The sequence below is a fragment of the Sciurus vulgaris genome (genome assembly GCF_902686455.1).
Source record: "Sciurus vulgaris genome assembly, chromosome: 9".
NCBI classification, from domain to species: Eukaryota; Metazoa; Chordata; class Mammalia; order Rodentia; family Sciuridae; genus Sciurus; species Sciurus vulgaris.
The window spans coordinates 33643697-33671682 of record NC_136469.1 but is presented as its reverse complement, the minus strand read 5'-3'; the positions used below and the strand labels follow the sequence as shown (position 1 = coordinate 33671682).

Genomic DNA, 27986 nt, shown 5'->3' with positions numbered 1-27986 from the left:
TAAACGTTTATCTAATTTAATTACAAATCCTCCCAAGGATTTTAAAAGGTGAATTATATTCAATAAATATTTGTGAATTAATGAATCAAGTAAGCAAGCAAATGAATTCAGAAAGGATTTTAAGATTATTCCACCCTTAGAATTATTTTAGAGTAGTTCTAGACATAAATGCATAATCAAAGCATTTGAAGGGAAAGGGCTGAGGATGTAGCTCAGTTGGTAGAGTGTTTGCCTTGCAAGTACAAGGCCCTGAGTTCAATCCCCAGTTCTGCAGGAAAAAAAAAAAAAGTGACTCAAACAAAGCATTTGAAGGGATGCCTATATTACCTTTTGGTTTTTAGTCCTCAAATATGAAATAACATTTTATATGAAAGATGATACTGTGCTTTCCTTACCCTTGAAGCTTTCTTCATGGAGTTATCCCATCGTCTCACTCGTATGACAAATTGCAGATTCAACATTGTCATGATCCCACTAAAGGTTTGGTTGATTTTTGGAGTCAGGATTTCAAAGTACTCTTCAAAATTCGGCTTTCCTTGAAAGTCCCTTCTGTTCATCAGTCTTCGAATGCCATTGCCAAGCTGCAGAATGGTCAGATCTTTGTCGAACATGAAATGGAACGGGAAGGTCTTACAGAAGAGCGATGTGGGAATCACCAGGGAGGACTGGGGTTTCCCTGGGGACAGGGATGGTTTGGTGCTTTTCACGTGGACAGAATATAACAAATAGGGCTGATTGACAAATTCCGTGCAATCACTTCGGTAGCAGGGAGGCATTAAGGATACGTCCACTTTGGTTTCATACAATGTGTGAGCAGCTGCCTTAATGACACCCGGAAGGATCAAGGATGTGATTCTCTTGGGGAAGAAATAGTAAACATTTAAGAAATCGGGCTCCTTATCCAGGCATAGAATGGAGGCGTCTTCCAGACTGCCCCTCTTTTCTGCTTCCTGGCAATGGCTGCTCTGTTTCAGAAGGGTGCTAAAGCTATTTAAAAAATCTTTCAGGGTGCCTCCAACCACGCCAAGGATGTGTTCATCTTCCTCGTAGCAAATGTGAAAGAGCTCTTCTCCGAGAGATTCTTTGATGCTGTCCACTGGAACGCCTGAAAACAGAGCACATTTTCTGCCACATAGAATAAGTCAATTTGGTAGGGCTGTTCTGCCACTCCTAGGTTCAACCTGGCTTAATCTGCTTATTTAGTTTCCTGTTTATCTTATAATAAGAGTTCGAACCAAAATCAAATACTAAAGTCAAATTATCAATACAGATTAGCTTCTAAAAGTCTGGTAACTCTAAGTAAAAATCCCCAGAGTTGTTTTTGTTTTAAATGACCCATTGAGTATAATACATTACTTTTTAATCTCTTTTAACTATGAAAGAACAATTAGAATCTCAGGATTAAGTCCATTTCAGACAAAGCCTTCTTCCCATCTTTCTATTAATGGCAAAAATGATACATCTTCATGAAGAGCCTCAACCCTCAGAGGACGTCCAGTAGCATGTCCAACACTGGAATCAATTTACTATCACCAGTCGAGAGACTCAATTTTGTGTGAAGCAGATTGTAAAGTATTTTTTCTTCTGAACAAAACAGCATCCTTCTTATTTAATATTACCTGGATAAAGACTTGCTTGAAATATATTATTAACTTTCTACAGCTTCTCCTTCCAAAACTTCTGTGTACTACATTTTCTCTTCTGTGATGTATTTAAAAATAATACCACCCTCTTCAAGGTACTATTGTGATATATAGAGATTACGTTTAAAATAATATCTGGCTCCTAAAATGGGCTTAATACAAATTAGCCATTATTACTATAATTCTTTACAAATTGTACTTTTAGAAAGAGGTAATCTCTGGTCTATGTATTCGAACTTTGAAAAAGGCAGTATAAAAGTCACTCATCTGTTTTTCCCCCAAGCTAATTCTTAATGTGGGAACGCTGATAATCCTTTCTCCCATGATTGATTTCAGCCTTTGAAAACATTCTTTATTTTGCCTTGTTGAGCAGAATTTCTCCTGTGTATATTAGAAATGCTTGAGTTCAAGACCAAAGACTACAAATGTCTGTACCTCAGTTTCCTATCCAGTAAATAAAGATCACAAAAAGAGAACATTTTGAGGTCAAACACTAACATACAATACGTTACATTAATACAATATAAAATATTGACTACCCTCAAGTTACTATATGTTTTGAGAAAACATTTCTATTACCTGCTGCAATTGCTTGATCTGCAATTATTTTTTCAAAGTCTTCTCTTTCTAAAAATTTCCTGGAAATAATTCAATATCTTAAATTATAAACTGATACATGAATGCTAAAAATTCATATCATATAAAACATACAGGAATTATGACAAGCAATAGTTTTGCAGAGACAAATCTTGACAAGCAATTTTTTTTTTTTTTTTTTGAACCTAGGGCTTTGTGCATTCGAGGTAAGTACACTCTCAACTGAGCTATATCCCCAGCCCTTGACCAGCAATTTTTCAGAAACAGAGCAGTTACATGTACAGTCCAAAACAATATTGGGAAAGTCCAAACTATACATGAACTACACATGGCATAGATTATTTGATCATTTTTATTGAAGCATATTTGCCTTTGGTATTCCCTTTACATAGGCTAATAACTAAAGAGAATATGCACTGGCAGAAAACCAGGAGTGTGAATTGCTCAAGAAGAGGGGTTGGGGCTGGGGTGTGACTCAGTGGTAAAGAGTTTGCTTAGCATGTGTGACACCCTGGGTTCATTCCCAGTAACCCCAACCCCCCCTAAAGATAGTAACAAATTTTTTGAGTTTTCTTATCATCCATCTAAAAAGAAAAATCCATATACAGATGGGTTTTACTTTTAAGTATCACTGTTTTTCTGCTGTTTTTCCTCAAGCAAATATACAGTTTTCCTTGCTTTTTGAGTGTAGAGCTCTATATATTTATCTTTCAGACATCATCAAATTACACTTTCATCCTTATTCTTGTATAGAAAATTAGTATCCAGAAAAATCTAGTATTAAATCAATGACTGCACTCATTTCTATGGCACAGAAGTTGATAACATAATAGCATACATTCTGATTAATAAAAAAGATATCAGTAATTTCAACAGAAAAACATGTCGATTTATCTTTACCTAATTGTTTTTTTTTTTTGAAAATTCTTGACAGTAATGACTGATTATGACAAAATGTACTAAATTACTGAAGCCTATTAAAAGACACCCAAGGTACTATCTGTGGTTCAGTATGCCATGAGATAAGTTGAATTTACAATCAGGCATAAATTTAAATTTTTAAATAAAATTTCAATAACATGTCAAGAAGTTTTTGCAAGCAAATATGTTCAAGAAGGAAACTGGTCAGTTCACTAATTTGTCACATAAAGGTAAGCTGCTTATAACTATTTTCAATACTAAGTAAAAATATTTTATCTAAGTGGGCTAAAGATCACACTATGATTTTATTTATATATGTGTGTATATTCATGTGTGTGTGTGTGTGTGTGTGTGTGTGTGTGTGTGTGTGTGTACGCATGTACTATATGAAGTTTGGACCTAGAAATTCCCAAATCACATGTTAGATATTTGTCTATGCTAATCAATTTTTAGATTTGATTTTTCTTCATTTATGCATCTTCTATTTATTTTTTTTTTCTTAAGAGTAAGAACAAATTTCCTCACTCAGTGCTGCCATTTCTTTTTTCTTTCTTTCTTTTTCATTGTAGCAGGGATTGAACCCAGGGGCACTTAACCACTGACCCATGTCCCCAGTTCTTTTGTAATATATATATAAAATATATATATTTTATGTTTGAGACAGGGCCTTCCTAAGGTGCTGAGGTTGGCTTTGAACTTTTGACTCCCACCTCAGCCTCCCCATGAGCCTCTGACAATGTTGCCATTTCCCAGCACCCATGATACTAGATGTGAACTGAGGTTAGTTTGTCCACACAGCACATAGTACAATTCATGTGCTTGAATTTATTACCCCCGCCTTCAAAAAATATAAGCAATCATCATCATTTGCATGTGTACCATCAAATGCATGTGCGCAACGCACACACACACACACACACACACACACACACACACATACACACCCTCGCTGTGAGTTCATACAGATGATACTATGATCAGAAGATCCTAAAAGAAGAAACAGGGCTAAAGTTCTCTGAGCAACCAACCTGAGTGACATAATGAACTGCACTAAAACTCATTCTCTTAAACAGGAGGAAGGTCAGTCATGGTAGTAGGGACAGGGGATGAAGCACTCTAGTCAAGGGCAATTTCCCGCTAAATACGTTTGTTTTTCAAATTCCAGAAGATAATAAGCAGCACAAAAAGGAGTTAAGGTGTGTATATCAATTGGCAAACAGAGAACAGTGAAAATGATAGTTGACTTGTCAACAAGAAGAAGAAGAAGAAGAAAAAAAGCAGAGCAAAGAGCCATTTAGCACATCAGCAAGGCAGTCCCAGGATTAACAATCAACAACTAAATAATTATCATTTAAAAGTACTATCATCTTTTTTGTTCTTTAAGAAATAGGGAAAGTGGTAAAATATTTTTCAAGATTTCCAAATAAAATGATTATTGTTGGTTAAGTTGTGAGATTTATTTTAAGAGATAGGACCCTGGGATCATATCCTTTCTGCATATCTGCTGTGGTTATAGGAACATTTCAGGATGCAAAACTCTAAGAATAAATTTCGAGGGATCTGGCTGCCAAGGACCTAAGCAGACAGACACAGTAGCAGGGCAGGAATGACTTGTGGCTATCTTATCAGTCTGACTGAGAATTAAGGTCAGAGGCCTTCTGGAATGCTTTTCATATCACTCGTGTAAACAAAGCTTCTGTCAGACACATAGATTCACACTCTCTCCTTCTGAACCTGTCCCTGACCCCTTCTTGGCTTGTTTCTGCTGCCTGTAGCCTGAGACCACTCAGTCAGCCAGGAAAATTAAGCCCAGATAATCCCCAGGACAGATTATCCACTCATTGGTAGGAGTCAAGATGAATGCATTTATAAAAGAGCTCAGTGATGGTACTGCTTTGCAAAGAACCAGTGTTCTATTCTGCAAATTTGAACTCAAATATTTATTGTATTATTGACAAATTAAATCCTTAAAATTTCAAGGAATCAGAAATAGGGTGGATCAAATGATTTACCAGATGTAAATGTGCTGAGTGACAGATATATGTCAGCTTACAAAAGGAATATCACTTTACCTTAAGACTCTTCAAAATCCTTTCAAGGAAAATTTTAAAACAGAGTACACACATACACACAGAATATGCTGATATTCACCAAACTGGTTATGAGAATGCTGATACTGAAACACTTCCCTAAGAACTATTAAATAGCTTAGCTTCTTCCTTAAGCCTGGGTCCTCCTCCTCTTATCCCCTGGAGACTTCTACCTTCTCTGCTGCATTTGTTAAAGACTTAACATGTTGAAAAGTGTGTGTTAAGGTAAGGGTGGCTGTTGGCATGCTACTTGGACCTTCTGACACAATATCGAACAAGAAGTCTGTTCTGATTTTTTTACTGTCTATGCCTTACTAAATATTTTGCTAAATACTTGCTAAATATTTTAGACATAACCCCTTAGTTGAAAGAATAAATCTTAAGAGAATTTGTTAAAAGTAATAGTATATTGAAACATGGTTTAAAATCATGAACTCTGAAAAATCCAAGCCTGAATTTCACCTCTGCCTTCTACACAGTTGTAAAATCCCAAATTTTTTTGCATAACCTGAATTTAGTCATCTATAAAATGTGAAAAGTAAATGTACTTACTTTCAAATTAGTAGTTGCTAAAACACTTAGTCCAATTTCTGGCATACCATAATGATTCAAGAAAGGTTGATGCATTCAGTGATTACTGGTTACTTTTAGCCATATTAGTAGTTGTAACAGGGGATTCACAGAACTAAAGTGGTTCAACTTACCTGTTTTCTTTTATTTTATGCTTTGCCAATGTTCTCTGAAGTGCAAGGTTCAGCCGTTCAAACTGGAAATGGAAAAGAAATGTTTTAAACATTTCCTTACCTAACAATCCATTTGAAAATGCAGATTTAAAAATTTTCATTATGAAGTTTTCTTACAAAGAAGCCGAAACTTTATTGCTTGAATGATTTAATGTAGTGGATTTACACTTTGGAAGCTGGGACTGGGTTTCTGTGTGTTTTTCAAACTTGGAAAGAAACAATGAGCTCAGACTAATGTGAGTGTGGCTGTGTGATTGTCCATAGGCTTTGCCTTTGGCCATGATCTCACTGACAGTCACAGGACTATCAAGTTGAGTCTGAGTCCAAACAGAAGACTCCAGTTTGGTTATGTCAAGTCTTCTATAGAATCCATAGGCATCACTTCCACTGGTTCAGGAAATGCCCCTGGATGTCCTGCCAATATTTAATCAAAGCATCACTTAACTCATTATGTCTCTACAGTATGCTACTAATGATTCTATTGGACTTTAGTGCTTTCTTCTTTAGGAAAATAAATTCTGATTCAAAATGGAAGGGTTGGAATACACGTGCTTCACCAAACCCAGTAATAGTGGGAAGAGGAACCATCGTTCTTCCAATGACAGAATAGGTTAAGAGAAAAAGATCAAAAAAAAAAAAAAAAAAAAAAAAAATTTTTTTTTCCTGGTGTCAATGAGAGGATCATGAAGCATCGAGAAGGGTCTCGACTGAAAGAGACAAAAGAGTAGCACTGACAAAGAGGAAGAAAAATATTCCAGTGACAGAATTGTTTGCATTTCTCTCCTCATAGCCCATCAGGAGTTCCTGATCCAGGATGGGTATAGTTCAGCGATAGAGCACTTACCTATCAAGTGCAAGACCCTGGGTTTGATCCCTAGCACCAGAAACAAAACAAAACAAAACAACAACAACAACAAACAAAACAAAACAAACAAAAAAACTTCTTGATCAGAGCAGCAATTCATATATAAACAAGATAGTTCAAAGTAGCTTAGTTTGGAAATAACTTGTAAGTAATCTAAGACAGTAACATCTCTATACTTGACTATAATGCTTCTCTGATAAAATCTGTAGATTAAGCATTCAAGGCTTTGAATAGTGGACAAAAGGAATGTAACTCATTCATTTAATAACTGTATTTTATATGTCCTATGAACAAGTGTTGTTCTAGGTTCTGGACATATGCCTGTGGAAGAAACAATTTTTTTTAATAAGAGGGAAAAAATTGAGTAGCAAACACTATGAAGGAAAATTTATAGCTTATTCACAAAGGCAGAAATCCTGATTTTATTGATGAAACTTTTTCCATATTAATATATTTTGCAGAAAGAAAGATTTCACTCAAGCCCATAGTTTCATGGATTTGTAGCCATGTTAGTACTCTTTTTTACTACTAATGTCAGGGTAACGTTCTGCTCCTGAGAAATTCAGCTTTTTCAGTGCTCTGGTGGGTGAACCTCATTTACAGTCTCACCAGTTGAACTAGTACCTGTGTTGCGAATGCACTCCGAATGAAAATTTTATGAAAAACTGCTGTATGAGACAACACTGATGTGAAAACCCTGACTTTGGATGGGCAAAATATCATTGTCATAGTTTTTGGGTAAGTCACTACTTCATTGTTTTTTTTTTCACTTTTATATAGTTTTTGATGCTTTTATAGACCAGGCATACTTTAATTCATAAGGATAAATGATAACATTGTTCCTTTGTTTCTCCTTACAACCCTATATTCTGGAACATATGTTCTCACATGATTCTCCTCATATCCTCCTCTAGGTCTGTGATATGGGGTAAAATCATTTATGTTAACATATTTAATTCAATTGATTCAATTCAGAAAATGGATAAGATTTGCTACAACTAAGGCTAGTACTCCATTAAGCTCCTGAGACACTATGCCTGAGGAACATACAGGATTATCAGGGGCAACTTCTATGAAAAATGAGCAAACAATGTGATAGTTAGAAGGTCACTAAATTATTGAAATACAAAGAGTTTTCCATCACTCCAGTAAATTTATTTTTACTTTAAACTGGTGTTCTACGTTTATGTGCCTTTATTCTTTTCAGACAAGAATTACTAGTTTGTATGTAATGTAATGATCAAGATTTTTAAAAAAAATTTTTAAACTATTTTTTAGTTGTTGATGGACCTTTATTTGATTTGATTATTTATATGTTTTGCTGAGAATTGAACCCTGTGCCTCACACATGCTAGGCAAGTGTTCTGCCACTGAGTTACAATCTAAGACCTTTTACACTCAAATGTTCCCCTACTCTGGAAACTCAGCTCTCATTGTAAATTTGAGAATTATAATGAATTTTAATACTTGCCATCCCTCACAAAAACTTAATCAGAGAGTTAAATCTAAAATAAGAACTATGACGTCAAATGCTATTTTGAGTCTCTTCCTTTGGATTATTGATAGAACTGAAACTATAACAGGCTGAACATTACATCTGTCAATTTGAAAAAGAAACATTGAAAAATAGAGGTATGTATCAAAAACAAGCAGATGTTTGGACAGCCAGTGAGGAAATCCAGATTGATTAGTACACATTTCAAACGTTTTCAACATTGGGGCACTTACTGTCACACAGCAAATGACCTAAGATGGAGAAGAGTGTTAGTCCTTAATGCCAAATGTACTTGTTCCTACTATAATTCCTATAACCTTTTCTTCTCTGCTACATCACTAGTCAAAACTTTGAGGATTTTTGTGAGTTCATGAGAAAACAACACAGCTTATTCTAAATAAGGAAAAAGTAAAGTATTACCTATATTTCATATTCCAATCTGGCATTTCTGTATAGTCCATTAGGAAAAAAAGTAAGGCCATTTATAGTGGACTACATAGCTCAAAGATTAACAGAACTCATGTAATGCTGTGACTTCTATAAGAGAGAGGGAGAGAAATGGAACATGTACATCCATAGAAAAAGGTTTCAGAGGGCCCCAGAATCTCTAGCTTGGACAGTGAGTGAAGGTATTTCCAGTATGCCCCAGCTCATAAAGACTCAAAAGATGCTTGCTTCTTCAAATGCATAAAAACCAAAACAAAGCTATAATGAACACAAAGAGCCAGGAAAATATGACACCACTGAAGAACAAAATCATTTCCTAATAATTTTCTAATAATCTACAGTCAAAAAATAAGGCACTGCAAATTACTTGACAAGGAATTCAAAATAACACTGTTCTGCTCAGTAATTTACAAGTTAGCACAGATAGACAAAGTCAAGAAAACTTTGTGAACAAAAGGAGAATAAAAGCAAAGGGGTAGAAATCATAAAAAATGAACCAAACAGAAATTCTAGAGTTGAATAATACATTAACTAAACTGAAAAATTCAATAGAGTTTTCTTTTTTTTTTTTTTTTAAGACTGCATTTTGATTCATTGTACACAAATGGGATACATCATTTTGTTTTTATGGTTGCACATGATGTAGATCCATACCATTCATGTAATAATACATGTACGTAGGGTAAGAGTCTTAATACCAGACTTGATAGAGCAGAAGACTCTGTGAACTCAAAGACAAGTCATCTGAAACTACTCATTAAAAGATCAAAAAGGAAAAAGAAAGAAGAGAGTCTATGGGCCTTTTGGAACACAAACAAGTGAACCAGAATGTTTCAAAAGGAGAGTCCAACATGTAGGTAATTTCTACTGTAGCATTTCAAAATGTATCAAACAAAATAATAAAATTATATGTAACAGAACTCCAGAAAAGAATAGAAGTGATACAATTTTCTTATGATCACTATTTGTTTATCTCTGTGCATTTTACTTTGTCTTTGGAAACAAGAGTATTAACTACTTCTCTATGAGGCAAACTCCCTGAGAAGTGCTGTATCTCTCATTCCAGTCAAAGCTGATTGTCTAATGCTGAAGTGGGATGAACACAATTAAGGATTTCCATTTCAATGACCATAAGCCAAAATGCTATAGTGATAATATCATATTAGACATAAGCTCCTTCAACTTTCTGCTACTTCTGATTCATCCCTCCTTTAAGCTTCCCTTTCTCTACTCTTTCCCACATCCTTATTTTTAAATTAGTTACTACTCTCTCATTGAAAGCTGCTTGAATTTCTCTGGTACTTCCAGCCTGTAGGTGAGGGGAGGTTTCTTTGAAATTACTTTTATTCCTAAATGTCAGCGAGTCTGGGTTCTTCAGTGCTCTATGCCAGAAAAGGGCTTATTTTTTATGAATTAAAATTATCAGTGTATTACGATAGTTGAATTATACCAATGTCCTACCTTATAGATTAAGTGAATTTATATAAAACTATGAACACTAAAAGCAGGATGGAGGTATCATGAGCATTGGCAACTGCTCTTCTCTTTAGCCCTGTAGGGAGAGAGGAGCTCTCCCCTCCAATTTTAAACTATACCAACTTCCTTTGGTATATACCCTCTTCCAAAGTTTCCTCACACCCTCTCTGTTTGGTATAAGATCTTTTTAAAATTTTATTGGTGCATTATAATTACATATAACGGTGGAAATCATCATTACGTATTTGTACATGCATACAATATAATTTGGTAAATTTCATTCCTCAGTACTTCTTTCTCTTCCCTCCTCCGTGCCCCAGATCCCCTTCTTCTACTCTACTGGTCTCCCTTCTAGTTTCATAAGATACTTTCCCCCTTTTCCCCCTAGTTTCCATATATGAGAGAAAATATATGAACATTGACTTCCTGGTTTGGTTTATTTCACTTAACATAATACTCTCAAGTTTCATTAATTTTCCTGAAAATGACATAATTTCATTTTTCTTTGGGGCTGAATAAAACCCCATTATATACCACAATTATTTATTCATTCATCTGTTAACAGACTCCTAAATTGGTTCCATATTTGGCTATTATGAATTATGCTGCTATGAACATGTATCAATATAAATGCTGACTTTAATGCTTGGGGATAAACACTGAGGAGTTGTATAACTGGAGCATATGGTGGTACCTTTCCTAATCTTTTGAGGAACGTATATACTGATTTTTATAGTGGTTGTACTAATTTACAATCCCACTGACAGTGCATAAGTATTCCTTCATAATCACTCCAGAGTTAACAACAGAGAGTACTGAAAATCACAAGCTCATGACTGACTCAGAGGAGTGCCTGGGTTAAACCTAATTTGAATAGTCCTCTGATTCAGAGGCAGTAAAACAGCAGAGATTTCACACTTCTGCAAATTGGGAATATATGACCGTCTTTGAAATTAGAAGAGGAAAGCCTGGCAGAAAGCACATTGTTCTTCAAGGAATTTAATTTTAAAACAATATTATTGATGAAGCTACTGAGCATTTATGATATGGCAAGTGCTATGGATGATTTCACTTAGTACTCATAAAATTTGAGGGAATACATAATGTTATTATTTTCATTTCACAGATGAGAAACTAAGGCTAACAGGGATTAAACAGTTGCCCAAAGTTATAAAGTTTGTCAAAATGCAGAATCCTTTTTGAAAAAAATTCAAGATCTTAAATGTTTTAAGACTAAATACAACTTAAAGCATAGTTCTTTAAAAAATGTTTTCCTATGCTTTAAGGAAATATTCTATATTTAGTATAACCTTAAAAGTGAGAAAGTGTTTAAGCATTTTCCTTAGACATATATGTGTGTGCGTTCATATAGATACATATAGGAACATATATGCTTAATTTTATATATACATATATATTTTTTACAATTTCAAAAATATCATTAACCTCTCTAAAGGATACGCACTCACCTCTGGGAAAATCAGTTTGCAAATACTCTCTGCCAAGGTGTGAAGATAGACTCGGCTCCGACTGGTCTTTCTTTGTGGAAGTCCTCCTTGTACATTCTTCTCGGGGATGTCTTGACAGATGGGCAGGGCTGCTTTGCAGCTCTCTGCACCTCCTGCTACCTCCTCTGCTGGATCTTTAGGAACCTGACCTGGGGCCAGTAAGGAGAAAGGACATTCTCCTGTAATCTTGAGATCCTTGAGCTTTGTGCAGAACATGATGTTGGCTCTCTGCTGTGATTTCCTCTTGTTGAATTGTTGTTTTACAGGGACTGATAAGCAACAGCCACTATCAATTCAAGGACACTGGTGATCGGTGTGTCTATGGGCAAAGAGTCAGAACAGAAAGAGGAGCAAGAGGAGTGACTTTTTACACTTATGAAAACAAGAAGAAGACAGGTGTCAAAACACAAAGACCACAGAGTCATGTCACTTTCAAATAAATGATTAAAATGAAATTTGAGGCAGGTGCCAATTATAAAATGAGTAGAACATCTAGCAAAGATATGTAATGTGTGCACATTTCAGCATTCTACAGTAGCAAAATACTTGCTTTTAGTATTTTAACATTTGTCAAATAAAACATTTTGCTAAAATGTCTTTAGCACAAACTACCGCTTTTTATTTTATAATCCACTTGCTCCAGTTTGATTCTATAAGTGTGAAATACCATGACAGAATTCAAGTCTAAATCTATATTTTATTAGTTCTATTACAATATTCCATTATGTTCTTCTTTCTAAAAAAACATGAATTGTATAAACCAGTATGTCCTAAAAATACCTAAAGAAAAAAGGATATACAGAAAGATAAAATGATATGTTTTGGTATCTGGAACATGGAATTTCGATGAAAAAAAAATCAGTGAAAATGACTTTTGTGAAAGAAAATATTATTATAAATTTTAAAAAAAACTTTAAAATGTTACACAAAAATTAATTTCTCTTTAAAGAACTCCTAATAACTAAGAATATGCAGGATTTGCAGGGGTCTCTGGATCCAAATATAGACCACACTTGGATAAATGAAGAAAGCTTCTTTTTCTAGAAACTCACTAAACTCATATACATCTCCAATCCAGCATATTTTCTCCTATACATGATTGCAAATCTTCACACAACTCATGACTCAATCATTGCTAGTTATTTGTCACTAAAACTGTCTAGCTTGAATTCAAAGCATTATTAACAACACTGATGATCTTTGGCTGGGTCCACCAATTACTTTCTACTCTTAAAAAAAAAAAATAGAAAAGAACCCACAGCTACAAATTCTCTACAATGTGCGTGACACAGTGCTGGGACTCTATATTTATGTTTAATCCTATCAGCAGCCGTAAGACACAGATATTATTATCCCCAAAGGGAGAGGCTCCAAAGCTCAGGCCATTTCTCCTCTTTTGAAAGGCCTGAAACCAACAGGGCCAGTGTTCAAATGTAGGTCCATCTGACTTCTGAGCTGACATGTTTTCTATTACCCAGGCTCATTCCAAGTGAGATCAATTTCTACATAATCAGGCTTAGTCTATAAACTAAGGTACGTTTATCTAAAAAAACATGGCTTACAAGTTTATATTAAAAATCAATCAGATACCTATGTCTTGTCACTTGGATAGTGTTATCTGAATCATCCCATGTATAGTTTTATATTTCAATCTTTAGTACTGGAATTTGATCTGTTTTTTTTTTTTTTTTCTTTTTCTCCTCTGTGCTTCTCAGTGTCCTTAATATGTTCTCAGTATGGATATAAATTGTCACAGGTAAGTTACCAGGTTTGAACAGTGGACAATTCATTTTCTGAATAGGGAAAAATAAGGAAACTAAATTCAACACTGGACACCCACGAGGTGTCGTGCATGTTAGATTCAGGGACAGTATGGATGCTGCCAGAAGCTGCCAGAATGGACTGTTACTTAAAGTTATACTCCAATTCTGTGATCACATGTAATTTATGAATCAATATGGCACATAGGAAGATTCTATGTATTCATAAGTGGAAAACATATTCTGCCCAAAGGGAATGGAACTGTATCTCAATCACTCACTGAGACCTCTAAAGGTAATAATACAGTGAAGGGGGAACAGTTATGTGGATTCTCAAAGACCTAAAAGTCTAAGGTTTCCATCTATGTTTCTTTAGAGCCTTCATTCAACAAAAATCCATATCTCCTTTTTACTGCATGTCAATCCTAATATTATTTTACTATTATTGTTAACTAACTCCTATCTTGATTTATGGTTTAAATCTGTAATGAGTAAACATTTTCTGTAAAGGGCCAGTTGCAGTCTTGCTTGCAACTATTCAATTCTACTGTTGCCCCATGAAAAGAGCCACAGACCCTACATAAATGAGTGAGCATGGAGGCATTCCATGAAAACCTTATTTGTAAAATCAGCCTGTAAATCTGGTCCATAGGCTTTTGGTTTTCTGACCCCTGGTTGTAAAAACCTGAGTAAGTTAACTGAAGCATTTTAATCTAATTTTAATCTGACTATAAGGCCAGAGTTTCTTTTTCACCTTCATGGTCCACTCCTTTTCTTTCCAAAAATAGCAACTATGTGCATCTGCCTCTTGTTGTTTGTAGTGTTAAGGATTAAACTCCCGACCTCGTGCATGCTCGGCAAGTGCTCTACCGCTACACTACACACCCAGCCTGTGGATCCAGTTTTTGTAAACCTTGAAAATAATCAAACAGATTTTAGTAGATAATCTTAAATACCTATTTATTTTTTAAAATAAAAATGCCAGTATTTGTGTTAATGCCAACAAGAAAGAAGAGTAACTGAATGTCATGATTTCAGTTATCTTAAAATATAACTATAAGAATTAGCAGAAGATACTCAAAGAAAAAAATGAAGGTAAATGAGAAAGAGAAGATTATAGATTGCATCTGACAAAAATATAGAACTTCTTTCTAAAATAAATTATTCTGATACATATTAGAATGTTAGTATTGGACTTAGATGTTTGGCAGAATATAGTTTATGATAAATTCTTCCATTATACTTAATCTCTCATTCACATTGGATTTTAACCCAGGAACCACACTCAACATTTTAATTCTCATCTATTTATTCTGATTCTAGCTGGATACAACTGACCAATCAACCTTCCTCAAAATTCTTTTTTTGGCCGAGGGGAGTAGGTAGGGGATACCAGGGATTGAATTCAGAGACACTCAACCACTGAGCCACATCCCCAGCCTTATTTTGTGTTTTATTTAGAAAGAGGGTATCGCTGAGTTGCTTAGTGCCTCACTTTTGCTAAGGCTGGCTTTGAACTTGAGATCCTCCTGCTTCAGCCTCCAGAACAGCTGGGATTATAGGCATGTGCCACTGCACTCAGCGAAATTCTTTCTTTTCCTGTATTGCACTATTGCACAGTACTATAATTTCCAGAAACTGTCCCTAACACTGGTGTTTTTTGTTATTGACTTAAAAAGGGCAATGGGAAATGAGTTGTGCTTACTTCAAGATCAGTTAAGTGTTTAGTCTCATTAAGTCACATGTGTAAAAACAAGTGAATTAGTATTTTTCATGGTTGTAGTTTTTGGTGAAACTACACTGGGCAATAGAAGCACACACAGCCATGCATGGGAAACCTATGTTCATCCTGGGTTTGCCTGCCAGGAATACAGAGTACATTCTTCCACTAAATTAGTGATGATTTTCATGTGTAACGTCAGCACTAACTTCAGAAACGGTTTGGGGCATTGATGAACTCAGTACACAGAGGATTATAGAAATGGTAGTAACATGTTAAGGGAAAAAATTAATTAAAATAATAAATTTGATGACAAGGTCTTAATGAGAAACAGGATCAAATGTTCTCAGAAACTTGGAGAGATACTTGCTATTCCAAAAGTTGATGATTAAACAACTTCCAAATATACTAAATGTTTTCTCGATTTTACTAGTGAGTGATTAACTTTACTGTGTTGGGAATAATGACCCAGCTACAGGCCTCATCCTCATAATCAGAGACATTATTGTTCAGGTAAGAGGACTCTCCGTCACTGAAACTCCAGGATTTAATTAACTATGAACACCTTGTTTACTACACGTAACAAAGTCATGAGGACTTGAGGAAAACACTACTTATGTACTCTCTGACACAGAATACCTCCTTTACAGCAGCAGGTTTCAAAATTAAAAATAAGTAGCTGGTGCTGTGACACACATCTGTTATACCAGTGACTCAGGAGACGAAGGAAAGAGGGTTGCAAGATTGAGACCAGCCCGGGCAATTTGGTAAGACCCTGTCTCAAAATAAAACAAATATTTAAAAAAGGTCTACAGATGTAGCTCAGTGGTAAAGAATTTGCCTAGTACACATGGGACCCTGAGTTTAATCCCTGGTGCCACCAAAAAAAAAAAAAAAAAAAGAAAGAAAAGAAAAAAAAGAAGGAAAACAATGGATTCTGAGTGGGGGGCAGCATAGACTGAATCTCCATCCCAAGAGCAAATAAATATATCCAATGTTTAATAACAGACCTAGAGCCAAGACATGCCAAAATCTGTGGATAAAGAGAAACATAAGTGTTTTACCATTAAATCCCAAAGTCTAGACTTTTAATAGTAGCCAATAGGAGAACTAAAGATCATATCGTCTTGGAAAGAATAAGATCTGCATTCACCAGGACAAAACAACACAACCACTTTCATAAACAAACATAAGGAAAACAGCCAAATTTTCAGGTAGGCTTAAAGTCTAGAAAGTTTTCCTTCCTCAAGAATTGAAAAAATCTTAAATAAAATCCCATGAATCAGTCTTTTAAAATGTGTTTCTTTTCACTGTGCAGTACGAAATGTTTATAGGACTTTCTCTGTGCTACATCAGGAAAGCAGCACACGGTAGTAGAAAAACTGGGGCGCTTGTCCAAGTTTCTCCAGTACTAAGTTAAAAAAAAATTCAAAAAGCAAACCCATCTCCGACTCCTTTATCACATCCTTCTTTCTAGCATTATCATTGTCTTTATTGTCACACTTCTTGAAAGTTCAGGCCTGTGGACTCTTTTCAATTCCTTAAACCATATTTATTCCTAAGTCTATGATTATCTGGGTTTTGCTTTCAGTATGTTACTGAGACCTCCTTGTTAAATTCAATGATGCTTAAAAGTCAAAACTCAAAAATCTTTTGACTTTTTTTTTTTTTTGCGGGGGGTGGTAATGGGAATTGAACTCAGAGGCATTCAACCAATGAGTCACATCCCCAGCCCCATTTTGTACTCTATTTAGAGGTGGATTCACTGAGTTGCTTAGTGCATCACTTTTTCTGAGGCTGGCTTTGAACTCATGATCCTCCTGCCTCCCGTGGGCCTGGGATTACAGGCATGGCCCACAATGCTTGGATCTTTTGACTTTCAACATACTTGAATTCTCCACTCCTTAGTAGTTTCTTTTTCAAAATCTTGACTCTAGTACATTCTCTGACATCACTGGAATATCTCCTACTTCATATAGTTCACTACACAAATATTTATAATGCCCTGCTAAGTCCCAGGCATTCTTCTGGACACAGGGCAGGCAACGCACAAGGGACATCCCCTGCTCTCATAGAAGTTTACATCCTAGTAGAAAAACTATTTCAGGGACATCAGTCCCAAGTGTGGCATGTGCCACAAAGGGGGATGCACACAGTGTTCCCTAGGAATGCAAATCCGGCATCCAAACTCATTCCCATGAGAAACATGGAAGCTGAGCCAGTGGAAGAGTTCCAGAAAGAACTGCCTGCTTGGAGATAAAGAGATTCAGTCATGTCTGATCTGGAATATGAATTGAAATACTTCTAGGCTAGTAGAAATAGAGTGACTGAGAGGAGAAGGTGATGGTGGCGAGAGGGAAAAGAAGCAGGTTCCAGAAACCATGTTAAACAAGTTAAAACTCTAGTTTATGGGCAATTGAATGAGTAAGAAACAAGTTTGTGGACTAACTTAGACTGTATTTTACAAAGATATTTTGAGATATAGAATGACAAAGGATTCAGAGTTGGAGACATGGCAGACCTGGGTCGGGCTGAAATGGTGACACTAGGGACAAGAAAGTGGACCAATTGCAAATATATTTTTGAGAGGGAATCCGTAGGTCTTGGCTACTAACTGGCTGTGGGTTCCAAATAAGAGGGAAGACACATCATGTGATTTTACTTCTTAATATTACAGGCCATGAAAACCTTGGAGGACCATGAAGAGCACCCAAGATAGTAAATAATACATTTCCCAGGACTCTGGTTATTCAGTAGAAACTATGTCCAGGTTTGGGTCTTTCAAAATCATGTAACACCTTGAAGGAGGTGGTAGGAACATGAACTTTCCTTGTAGAATCTTTTTTTTTTTTTTGAAAGTTATTTCTGCTGCTTCTTCAAAAGTTAAGATATGGGAAAGCAAACTCCAGTTTATGCTACTAAGTAGAGCTTTCACTTTTTCAATAGACTATATTGATATTCAACTGGAAGTTATCTCCAGATATTTTTAAGAGTGGAGGGTACTTCTATTACAGTTTTGAAACTAAAAAGCCTATAATGTTAAATCTTCCAAGACAAAGACATCAACTGTAAAGTCAATGACAATGTCACTTCCAATGACCAAATGCAGCCAGGTGTCATCTCCTTGTCCAATGACATTTGCCTAACTAACACTACATTACTGAATGCAAATTATTTTAATTAACAACATTAATTCTTCATTAAAAGTAAGATGGAGGTAACCCTCAGTCTTTTTCATCATCCTCTGACCTCTTTGAATTTAGCTTACTATATAAGGAGATAACTCTAAGAGTTAGCATTTTCTGTATTTCAGTTTGGGTATCAAAATGTTTATAGAATGTTTTATAAATATTTAAAGATCAGAACCTTTGGAAGTATGAATCCGATTTATATACACTTACAAAACTAATGTGATAATCACTGAAATATGAATATATAAGCTTAATACATCTTCGAATTAAAAATTATTGCCATTTGTGGTGAGTCATTCAGATCTTGATGAAATCAGAAAAACTTTTCAATATTTTATTCCTAAAATACATAAAACAACCTCCTGGGGTCCTTGCTATAGTTCTCATCATAGTTATATTGCTAAGATAGTTCCTTAAGATTCTTTGTCATTAAAAATATTGTTACTAAAAGTGATCTGAAATGAGTTAAAGGAGAAACGTAATTCCTTTTTAACCCTGCAAAAGCCATTTTGTTTTCATCAATTTGCAAATGAAAATCACATATTTCTATAATATGAATTAGCTCAGATGCACCTATAAAGAGGGAAATGATGCCAGTATGAAGTGGCAGTCACTAGATCAACTTCAACTTCACCCATGGTCTTCCCCTGAACTCTGTCTGACCAGAGACCTTCCTTATCTTGGAAGTGCTTACTGCTGTAGTCTAGTCTTCATTAGAATTTAATTGTCCTTCTACTAAGTTTATATCGTTTTTAGGATTATTATTGCTTTAGTTAGTGCCTCATAGATATTGAAAGGTTTCACCCAAAACATTTTCTTCCCATAGTCCTTTTATTTTTAGTGTGTAGTTTTGCAGCATCTGAGATTTTCCAAGAACACATATCACGTTACAGCAGAAATGTCTCTACCCTCAACAATTTTGACTTAAATTTGCGAGTGTGGCAAAAAGTCAACTTATCTGGAAGAAATACTAAATAGGGTTCCATTTTCTAAGATCCCTCAGATTGGACAGTGATTTAAGTAATAAAACCTTCATTAGTTAACAATGGGTCTGATTGATACATTTCACTTAAATGATATTATGAATGGATGATTCCAAGACATTGTAATGTCTCCATTTTCTCTTCTTTTAAATTTTTCTCTGGCAACAAGGCCTGGGAGTCCACCCTTTACATCATATATAAAAGAAATACATAAATAACGCACACACACATACTTACATGCACTTATTTTGCTCTTCTTCAAAGATTTTTTTTAAGGCTCTTAAAAGTGCATGTATGCATATATGTGTGAGTGTATGTGTCGCATGAATGCAGGCAATCAGAGTGGGAGACTTTGTGATTTGGAGGGATAGGTTCACATAAAGGTAGGTGTCCTGCTCAGAAGTGGACTTAGTGAGCTAGTGGATTTAGTGCAATGCTTAAGAGTTTAGAGGACCAGATATTCCTCTGCCATGCATTAGTTGTGTGAACTAAGTCAAAGTCTTAGCCAAACTTTACCTCAATTTTCTCCATCTGAGAAATAACAATGTTAATAGCAACACTCTCATAACTGTGTTATGAAATTTAAACAAAGCAATAAATAGAGGAGCTGGGGATGTAGTTCATTGGTACAGAGTTTGCCTAACTTGTGAAAGGTCCTATGTTTGAACCCTAATACCATAAAAAAGAAAGAAAAGAGCAATAAGAAAAAAAAAAAAAAAAAAAAAAAAGTCCTAGCATCCAGAATGCAATGAACATATTTTGACTATCACAATTCCCACTCGGGAGTATTGTAGCATTAGAAAATTTCTTAACTTCACTGTGCTTCTGCCATCTCGCCCCTAAAATGGTAAGGTGGTGATAAAACAGTGTTAAATTATGAATTAAAGAAAATATACATAAGGTGGTTAGCTTTGGTTGGCACCCACAGATCCATATCCATAATTTAAAAAGAAGAATTAAGTCCATTTTTGTATTCAAATCTTAAGTCATTTGCTTCACAAAACATATGATGCCTCTTTTTCTACGTAGGTAGTCCATTTTCTACAACAGAGGTAACATTATCAGTATTTGGCTGATAACTTTGGAACAGCCCACGCAATAAATGCTTTGGGTACCTACAGTCAACTGGAAATGTTCACTGCATTCTGCACAAGAATGATTCTAACAGACATTACTAAATAAATGATTAGTACATGCATGCTATCTTCTCAGAAAGATCCAGGAGTGTTTTATATCACTCAGCAAAGTCTATTTAAGGGTACCATGATGTCTATCAAGTGCTTTGTACTCTAAAAATAAAACAATCTCCATTGAAGTACTTTAATAAATACTAGGAAAGTAAAAATATATGTCAATAGTTATTTTTGCTTTTCTTGAATGGCAAAATAATGGAGTTTATAGCACAGTCCAGAGTAGGAAGATCCTATTTTGATTTTATCCTATATAATTCTCTCAACCAATACGTTACATGTCAAACTTATTTAATACAATATTAGAATATGAAAATCAGACAATGCTGGATTTTCAAGCTCCTTTCTGTTTATCAAACCAAAACTATTATATAAATCAAGGAATTCTTATGAAATTGGAGTTCATACTACTTACTATAAATCGATATTATTCTCAACATGGAAATAAAAACTCTCATGACAATCAAGTTTAAGTAGAAATTCTGTAATAAAAATCTCATGACAATCAGGTTTAAGTAGAAATTCTGTTTTATGATTTTCTTTTCCTAGAATGTTAGATTGAAAAATGATTAATATTTACTAGACAAAGTCTTATCTCTAATCATTGCTTTTTATGAGCTGTGCTCAATATCAATTCAACATTAACTCTTATCTACTTACTTTCTCAGTATTTGCTTATTTTGAAGAAAGGTTTAGGTGAAGGCCAGGGAGAGATGGAACACTAATTGACATGTTCATTTTATAACATTTGTTAAACGACTGAGAATCCAATTAAATTAAAAGATGCAAGTGTTCCTGGTCAAAGTAAAATAGATTCTGAGGTTGATCACACATGTGGAGCATTTGTATTAACATTTCAAATTCTGGGGAGATGTGAAGGCCATCTCATCCTCGATGGGAAAGTGAGGGTGACCTTAGCACAGAATTCACCCAGCAGTAGAGGAAAGCCAACTTATTTGGGCTTTAACCTGTCCTATTTGGAAAGAAGATTCTAGAATAAGAGACCATAATGATGTCCACAGTTCTTCTATCAGCCACTGGAACTTTTCCCAAGTTCTTTGAGAAAAAGGACCACAAACTAATACAGTTATGAAAATTTAAGAGTTCCATATACTATTAGATAGGATTTTATACAACTTAGTTAAGAGCAAATTAAACAAGAGGTATCAGCCTAGCTACAGGGAGGAGAGCAAAGACGAAAACCAAGAAGAAAAGAATAATTGTTTGAATGGTGGACGCAGATGGTATAGGATTTGGATTAGAGTCCTGGAGACCTAAAGGTACAGACATAGAGTAGCTGGATACCCATGTGCAGTCAGTCAGGGGTTTTCTCAGTATTTCAGGTATAAGCACAGCTCTTTCTGATTCTTGATACATAAAATGATCTTTTGTCCCCAACACTGGGAAACTGGGACAGAGTTCCCTGATGCTTATGTTGAAACCAAGTTAGCAAAAGACATGCAGCAAAATTTATTCCATTTTATTCATTATAAATTTATTTTGATTCATTATAAATTTTAACACAGTGATTAGTTTCAAAGAAACCATTACCAAAAATGGTGTGGGGCTTCTGAACATGTACTTTGCAGGTATTATTTGTACACTTTCAAAAAACACATTGAACATATATGAGAAAGATTGAGTCTTTTCCCATTAAATCCAAAACCACAACCCAATTTTTTAAATGTCTTCTTTCCTCTAGTTGATTCAAAATAGGGTAAATTAAAGTAACCTCCCTGTTCATTGTAAACTCCAAACCGCTTGCGCTCTTATTCTAGTGTATCTCTTACATAAAAGCTAACGTAAAGACACAGACATTACATAATAAAAGTTTAAAACTGGAATAAATGGTAGAGATTACTTCTTGCAATCTCTTCCACTTGCAAATGACAGAAGACTTTAGTGACTTGGCCTCAACTCCAAAGCTCAATGGATGTAGAGGTGAAACAAGGATTCAGAGAATTTGATCACAACCCCAGAACTCACCCTAACATACGGGTGATCACCTCCTCAACTGAAATGCAGCAAAACTCTCCTCTCTCTACATGCCCACAGCCACTGCAGGAACAGCTTGGAGAAAAATTTAACACTCAGTTGTTTTATGTGTTTATTATTATTATTTGTGGTGCTGGGAATGGAGCCCACATCTTCGCACATGCTAGTGAGCTCTCTAGCACTGAGCTGTGCCCCAATCTCCCAATGAGTTCTTTTCATTTAATTCTACGCTTAGTAACTTGTGAGCGTTATTGTAAATACTTCATCTCATCCAATTAGACGACTCCATTTCATCTACACATCACAATAACGTTGAGCACTCTGTAAAATTGCTCTGGCTGGCTGTATCTTCAAAAGTAGTTTTTCAGATTCCTTTTTCATAATTTTCTCATCAACCTTTGCATTTTCTCAAAAAGCCATGTTTAGCCCCTTTTCAATTTTATGAACAGGTTTTCTACATAACCTTATTGTCCTGTCTTTGTCACTTAATCAAGAGTTAAGTATGTTTCCACCCTGCATCTAGCCAGTCATTGCAGGAGGATCACAGTGCATCCAACCTTGGACTGCCAGTAATTTATTTTCTGCTCAAATTAAAAGACTGAGCTACTGGCTCCATGTCATCTGGCATGAACGCAGAATAAGTATAGTTGACCTAAATCATTCAATTCATTTTTTCTTTTCCCTTTACTTTCCCTAGATCTTTTGTAAATTAAGAGATAAATGCACGTGTGAATGCTACACAACTAGAGAAGAAAAACATTTTTTAAAGTTTTCATATATATATATATTTTTTTTTCTTTTCTATTTTATCATTATTAGTTCTGGTTTTTTATGTCCTTTAAAAGGGTGAAATCTCATAATTCACAGAAGTTTATGAATGTCGCTAAAATCGAAGATTGCTCATGAAGTCAGTGATGTGTGTGTAACTCCTTGTTATTGTCATCCAGTGCGAAAGAATCTAAATGAAAAACCACGCATGCTTCCTCTAGATCACTGCTTCCTTACAGTTCCCTGCATCATTGGGAATTCAACGAACGCAACTAAGGCCAATAAAATATGTTGATATTAGGCTATAAATCATAAACAATATATGGGGTAAAGTGCAGGCAAGCAAAACCACGACATACAAATAAAATGAAACTGGACTGGAGCCTCTACTGTATCATTTCTTGTAAGCAAATGTTTAAATTAGTTATTAATAAATTCATTGATAATTTACTCAAAATTGACTGGGTTTCTCAAAGTGATAAAACCACTCCTTCCTTTAATTTTCTTCAAAGTGTAATAATATGGGATGAACACACACACACACACACCAAATTTTCTTAAGTGGCTGTAATAAAAAGTGAATAGGCAGAGAGAGAGTTAACAATGCTAATAAAAATATTAATTTTCACTGGTGTCAGCAGAAGGACAATCAGAAAGCCCTCCGTGGAATGTACAGAATTCAAACTAGTTTTTTAAAATGACTAGGGTGTAGACATTAAGACACTGCAGAAGGACATACCATAGACGGAAACTAGCACAAGAGAATGCAAGTAATGTAGGAAGTTGTGGGAAGAGGCAGGAAAGTATGGGTGCTTGAGATATTATGAAATTAAAGCTGATATGAGGTGGCCACTCACCAGATCTGAGACACACAATGACTCTGAGGTTTGTTCTACAAGGATAAAAGTGGCATTAATAGAAAGAGGTAGCAATAGGTCCTAAAGAAATAGAAAGTTAAGCAATAGGTTCTAAAGGCTGTTGAATTTTGTGTTCTTGGCTGTTGGTAGGGCATCTAGGTAGAGAAGATGCAATACATTTGAATTTGGAATCTTCAATTCTGAAGCATTAAATAGACTACAGATATGAATTCATCATCGTATAAATAGAAAAATTAAAATCAGCGACTTAAGTCAGACAGTTCAAGGTCAAAGTGTTACATGCACAGAAAGAAGAGGGCCCAATCTGATACTGTGAGGAATTCTCAGGCTTAAGGATTGAAGAAGGATGTTATAATTAACACAGAGAAGCAACAATTTAGAAAGCATGACAGGAATGAATACGGAAGAGAAGACAAGTTTAAAAAGAGGTGTCTGTTGCAAGAGGGTCTAAGAGACTAACAGAATATCATTTGATTTTGAGTAAAGGGAATTTATGACCTGTAAGAGAAAATTCACTAACAATAGTACAGTGAGATGGAAAAGAAATAAGGAGTTATGATAATTGGAAATATTACAATTGAGCACAGATTATGTTAAGACCAGTGAATTGAGGAATAGAAAATTTGAAAGGAAGGATTTTCTGGATAGGGAATCTCTTTTGCTTTACTCACCTCTACTGGTGGCTTTCTAGCTATATAGAAATAATCCCTACACAGTGGACAAAATTAGTTCCACCAATGTCATAGTACAGGGTCTTTCATTTCTGGTTTAGTTGCAGAAAATCACATAATCATAGTTGTTTTCTTTTTTTTTATTAAAATCCTTTTTATTTTTACAGACCGCATTTTGATTTATTGTACACAAGTGGGGTACAACGTTTCATTTCTATGGTTGTACACAATGTAGAGTCACACCTTTCATGTAATCATACATATACATAGGGTAATACTGTCTGTTTCATTCTACTATCTTTCTGTCCTCCACCTGCTTCCAACCCATTTTGATTTTCTTTTTTAATCCATCAGAAATTTTCTATGAAAACCTACAAAGTCAGACTTTGAAACACTTCTCTTTCTATCTTCAGGAACAAAGCTCTTCTCAGTCTTATGAACACTATACTGAAGGTAGGTCCCAGCCATTGCGACAATTTAAGAAATGAAACTCAGGGAAAAAAGATTGCCTGCTTATTGTGTATGTACATAATTTCCCATGTAGGGATTCCCTAGGGATTCACAAAAGCCATTAGAGCAACAAAATGCTTTTAGCAAGGATTTGGAATACAAGGTTACATACAAAACTCCACTGGAATTTCTATGTCAATAATAAATATTGAAATATTGGGAAATGATTTTTTTAAAAACTAATGATCATGTTGATAAATATAAGATACTTAATAATAAGACTGACGAAAGGATTGCAAGATTGCTATGCTGAAAATCACAAACATTTAAGAGATAATTTGAGGAAAGCCTCAGATAAGTGAAGAAAGTTTGTTGTTAAGGTCAGTTTGGGTCAGTTAAGGTCAATGTTAAGGTTGGTTTTCCCTAAATTGGTCTACAGATTCAATACAATCCCAATCAAAATCTGACTCAAATGTTTAGTAGAAATTGAGAAAACGATGCTAAGATTAAGACTTAGATACAAAACAGGCAAATCAACATTAAAGAAGTAAAGCAACATCGGAGGACTTACACATATCTGATTTAAAAGTTATTTTAAAGCTACATAATGAAAAGTTTGAAGCTGGATTCACACTTATAATCCCAACTATTTGGGGGAATGAGGTAGGAGGATGAATAAATACAGGAGTTGAAAATAAGCCTGGGCAACATAGTGAAATACCATCTGGAGGGGAGGGGAGGTATTGGTTTAAAATGGGCGACATAGAGATTGATGGAACAGAATCCAAAAGCAAATCTAAAACTGCATTTTCATTGATCTCCAACAAAAGTTTCGAGAAAAAATGTTTTAAAATAAATCACCTCTGAACAATTGGAAATCCATAAGGGATAACGTGAATTTTTATCCTTACTTCATACCATAGACAAAAGTTAATTTTAAATAAATCAAAAACTTAAAGGTAAAAGTTAAAACTACAAAACTTTCAGAAGAAAGCACAAGAGAAATATTTTGGACTATGTATGAGGTAAAGATGCTTAAATAGGGGAGAAAGGCATGAAACATAAAAGAACATGATAAACTGGACCTCATCAAAATTTTAAGAAATGTTTTTGTTCTTTGGAAACCACCATTAAATAAACAAAATGACAAAGTCAGAGACTCCAAAGACATCTGGCACACATACATCAGCAAGAACTGAACTGACAATGCACAAAATATTATAACTCAGTAAGAAAACAGAAAATTCAATTTGAAAATGGGTGAGAGATCTGAACAGAAAATTTACTAAAGAAGCTAAATAACTAGCCAATGAACATTTTTTTGTATGTACAATATTATTAGTCTTCAGACAAAACCCTGTCAGGATGTTTAAAATTCAGAAGTTTGAGAAGGTCAAGTTTTCATCAATGTTTTACTCCAAAAACTGGAATACTCACACTGCTTATGGGACAAAGATAATACCACTTCAGAAAAAAGTTGGTACTTTCTTATAATATCAAATATTCTCTTTCATACCACCCAGTTATGCCATTTTTACATGTTATTCAAGAGAAATGCAAACATACTATAATACAGATTTGCATATAAATATTCATAGCAACTTTATTTCTAATAACACAAAACTAAAAACAATTCAAGGGTTTATCATCATATGAATCTATAATCAAAGTGCTGTAGAGCCAGGCACACACCAGAATATCACTCAGGGGATACATGCCACAAGGTAGACGAATTTCAAAATCATTATGCTAAATGAGACTCCACACACAAAAGGCATATATAAAATTGTTTTTATATATGTTCAGTTTCTAGAAACTGAAAATAAATCTATAAGGATAGAAAGCAGATCGGTGGCTACCTGGGGTCAGAGAAGGAGGGAGCCATGAGAAAGAGACTTAGGGAGGTTATAAAAATGGTATCTCAATTGCGGTGGTGATTTTCACAGTTCTATACATCTGGCAAGATCTCAATAAACTATGTATTTTATATATATATATATATATATATATAAATTTTTGTACATTAGTTTTACCTTGGTCAAGTTATTAAAAATGAAGAACTCGGAGAATTGAGATTGCAAATAAATTAAACTGAGCTACATTCCAAAAAATAACAAGCCATGAGGACCATGAGACCCAAAGCTATGTTCATCCCTGAACAAGTGGTGGAAGGTGACAGACTCTTTTGCAGATAAGAGGCAAGAGAAAATACTTAAACAATGATCAAACTTTGAGCCTCTGTAGACTAGCAGGACATAATAGAATCCTGAGGAGTCCCACCTATATGCCAGCTCTTTCCTACTGGCCTTCATCCAGGGCAGGATGACAAATGCTAGAAGCAAAGGAGGAGAGTTGAGAGATTCTCTCTGATCTGTGAGACTTTCCCCAAGGGCAAATCAATGGATTGCTGAAGGCTGTAAGGCAGGTAAAAGAGCAGACAGAAGTAATCAAAGCCTCTACAAGTATAAAGCAGTGGCTGCTGATGGACAGCAGGGTAAGGAAAGATCTCTCAATAGATAGAATGCTGGGAGAGAAGAGAACTCCCCAGAGACCCAGAGAAAACTGACTGCTGGGCTACAGAGCATACAAAGATAT

The 27986-nt window shown here is 35.1% G+C and overlaps 1 protein-coding gene across 3 annotated transcripts in view; it reads right to left on the bottom strand.

The window, feature by feature from the left end:
* GUCY1A1 (guanylate cyclase 1 soluble subunit alpha 1) overlaps positions 1-27986 on the bottom strand; it is a 55314-nt gene that overhangs the window by 14110 nt on the left and 13218 nt on the right. For all 3 annotated transcript variants that reach the window (XM_079152923.1, XM_079152924.1, XM_079152925.1), the window contains exons 3-6: positions 11747-12104; positions 5956-6017; positions 2223-2281; positions 396-1105 (exon numbers count right to left, since the gene is read on the bottom strand). In XM_079152923.1, the coding sequence (XP_079009049.1) occupies positions 396-1105; positions 2223-2281; positions 5956-6017; positions 11747-12001 (1086 nt within the window). In that variant the 5' untranslated portion in view covers positions 12002-12104. The remainder of the gene's footprint in view (positions 1-395; positions 1106-2222; positions 2282-5955; positions 6018-11746; positions 12105-27986) is intronic.